Here is a 3133-nt window from a genome sequence, read left to right as displayed (position 1 = left end):
TACACAAGTCAATAAAAAACCTTGTTCTTGAAGTGAGACCTACCCATGATTTTCAAGAAGTATGCATGTTAGATATCAAGTTGGAAGGATCAAACTGTTTACTCTTTGTATGTATAGGAGTCCTACTTATACGAACACATCAGCCAGGAATAAAATTACATTGAACCTTCTCTTAAAGGAAATTGCGTTCAACAACAAATATACTCACAAATGTATCGTCGGTGATTTCAACTACAAAGACATCAACTGGAAAAACTGGTCCACTCCTCACGACGAAACAAAGGAAGATGAACAATTTCTGGACGCTCTAAGAGACGCCTTTTTCTACCAACACGTTGATGAACCAACCCGAGCTAGAGGGACGGACACACCTTCCCTTATCGATCTGATCCTGACAAACGAAGAACACCAAGTCAATAATCTAACCTATCTAGCCCCCCTTGACAAAAGCGATCATAGTGTTCTCTCATTCACATTTGAATGTTATTTTGAAACCGAGCCTGTAGGTGCGAAATACAATTACAATAAAGCAGACTACGAAGCGATGAAAGGAGATCTTGAAAATTCTGAATGGGTTACTGATTTCATTAGCAGGGCAGACGTCACATATGTTAATGAGTGCTGGAATATGTTACGAGATAAACTTCTTGACCTTAGGAACCAATACGTACCATGCACAAAAGAAGAAAACTCTTATAAAAGAAAGAGGAAATTAGCGATTTCTACAGAACTTCGAGAAACCATCAAAGAAAAGCGTCGTCTCCACCGCAAATGGATAAGGTCGATTGGCACATCAACAGAACAGAGAAGTAGAGCTGAATACGTGATAACAAGAAACCTTTTAAGTAGAAAAATAGCACAGATAAGAAGGAGGCTAGAAGAACAAATCTGTGATCAAGCGAAGAAAAGGCCAAAGAAATTCTGGAAACATATTCGCAGCTCCATGAAAACAAAACCGGGCATTTCTCCTCTCCTTCTTGACCCGAAGGATAACCCATCACTCTGTTATAGGGATGAAGATAAAGCAGACGTACTACAGGATCAATTTTGTAGTGTTTTTACACAAGAGCCTGCTGGACCACTACCAGAGTTTGCATCACGTACAGACTCATGTGTAACTTTCGATCTCACCATTGAAATGGTCCGAAAAGAACTGAAAGGCGTGAACCCTAACAAGTCACTGGGACCAGATGAGATACATCCTGCTATGTTGAAGGCGTTAGCTTTCTATATTGATGTCCCCCTATACATTGTTATGTCCAAATCTTTCGCAGAAAGTACACTACCGGATGATTGGAGAATTGCGCACGTATCCCCGATCTATAAGAAAGGAAAAAAGAACTTGGCAGAAAATTACAGGCCAGTTAGCTTAACATCTATTGCTTGTAGATTGATGGAAAGAATTGTTAAAGATCAAATAATGAAGTTCCTAGTAGACAAAAAGTTACTTTCTGACAAGCAACACGGATTCTTGGGGAAAAGATCAACAATCACACAATTATTGAGTTATCTTGATAAATGTTCAGACTCAATATCAGAAAGTAAAGTGGTAGATGTTATCTATTTCGACTTTGCCAAGGCCTTCGATACAGTTCCACACCGCAGATTACTCAAGAAACTCGACGCATACGGTATCAAAGGATTCACGTTAGACTGGATCAAATCCTTTCTGTCGGATCGATATCAGTATGTCAAGGTAAATGCGGTAAACTATCCAAGAAAGGTAAAGTACTCAGCGGTGTCACACAGGGAAGTGTTCTTGGTCCATTACTTTTTGTGTTATATATCAACGATCTACCTGAGGTTACAAGCTCTGATATGTACCTCTTTGCAGACGACACTAAACTTGTTGATGAGATAAATAGTGCTGAAGATGCCATTCGCTTGCAACATGATATCGATGCAATGGAAAGATGGTCAAAGGACTGACTACTCAGATTCCACCCAGATAAATGCCACGTGCTAACACTGGGAAAATTTTGCAACATCAAACATGCCCATCCATACAACATAGACGGGAGCACGTGGATCAAGAAAAAGATCTCGGAGTGATTATCGTCGGGGAACTGAATTTTGAAGAACACATCTTTGGTAAAATCAAGAAAGCTAACTCAATCGTTGGTCTGATCAGCAGAAGTTTTCACTTTCTTTCACCAGAAATGCTCCGCACTCTTTCTATAGCGTTCGTCCGACCTCATCTTGAGTACGCTCAAGCCGTTTGGTCTCCACGACTCATCAAACACATCGATGCCATCGAGAGTGTTCAGCGAAGGGCCACGAGACTGGTTAGCGGGTACAAGAACAAATCTTACGAATACCGTCTCCGTAAGATTAACCTTCCGACACTGAAAATCAGACGTAAAATTGGCGATATGGTTGAAGTATATAAACATCTTCACGTTTATGATAAATCATCGGCCTGTCAAAAGTTTGTCCTTCGCGAACGCCCGAAACGTCAGCACGATTACGAACTACAAAGAAACTTTGCAAATGATGGTGTCAGAGGGTATCAAACAAATTCGTTGTTCTACAGAAGTATTGACATATGGAATGGTCTTGGAGTTGATGTTGTAGCTGCAACATCTGTCGCCAACTTCAAAGAAAAATTGCTTTTCTTTATTTACTCATCGAGAGGAATCTCCCTGTATAGTTATTTTTGACATTTGACTAATACTTTAAACGTAGTCGTCTAAGAAAACAGCTATTATTTTTTAGAATCTTCCTTCCTGACGTGTGGAAAGGAATTCGGCACGACTGATCCTTTTGTTTCGATATAACATCAAAGCGGGAATTAATTCCTTTCTTTCCTTTTTCTTTCTTATCAGTTTACGCTTTCCCTCACCACCTGCAAAGCGTGGTTAGCTCAAGCGGTTAGATCGTTTGTGTCATAAGCGTGGGGTTCTAAGTTCGATTCCAATGGATGTCCAATTTTTCAATTCTTGATTTAGTTTTTGTGATTCTGTCATCACTTTAATTTTGTATCACATTTTTCATGAGAGATATCGACGCGTTATGTAATGTTAATTGCTACGCCGTTCTAACTCCCGATTTCATTACGCCAAGTTTAAGCGCACCAACCTTAGAAGTACCAGCAATACAAGCTGTTTTTCTCACATTTTAATCATAAAACTAG

At 39.7% G+C, this 3133-nt stretch overlaps 1 protein-coding gene across 1 annotated transcript; it reads left to right on the top strand.

Moving 5' to 3' along the window:
- The first annotated feature begins 1952 nt into the window (after positions 1–1952).
- LOC136820312 (uncharacterized) lies at positions 1953–2862 on the top strand. Its single transcript, XM_067076509.1, has 2 exons — positions 1953–2428; positions 2826–2862. Exons 1-2 carry the CDS (start codon positions 1953–1955, stop codon positions 2860–2862), a joined length of 513 nt encoding a protein of 170 aa, XP_066932610.1.
- Positions 2863–3133: the final 271 nt, after the last annotated feature.

Source organism: Clytia hemisphaerica, unplaced genomic scaffold, assembly GCF_902728285.1.
Source record: "Clytia hemisphaerica strain Z4C2 unplaced genomic scaffold, Clytia hemisphaerica genome assembly, whole genome shotgun sequence".
In the NCBI taxonomy this organism is placed as follows: Eukaryota; Metazoa; Cnidaria; class Hydrozoa; order Leptothecata; family Clytiidae; genus Clytia; species Clytia hemisphaerica.
Note: the sequence above shows the minus strand (reverse complement) of the source record. Positions and strands in the feature narration are given on the sequence as shown.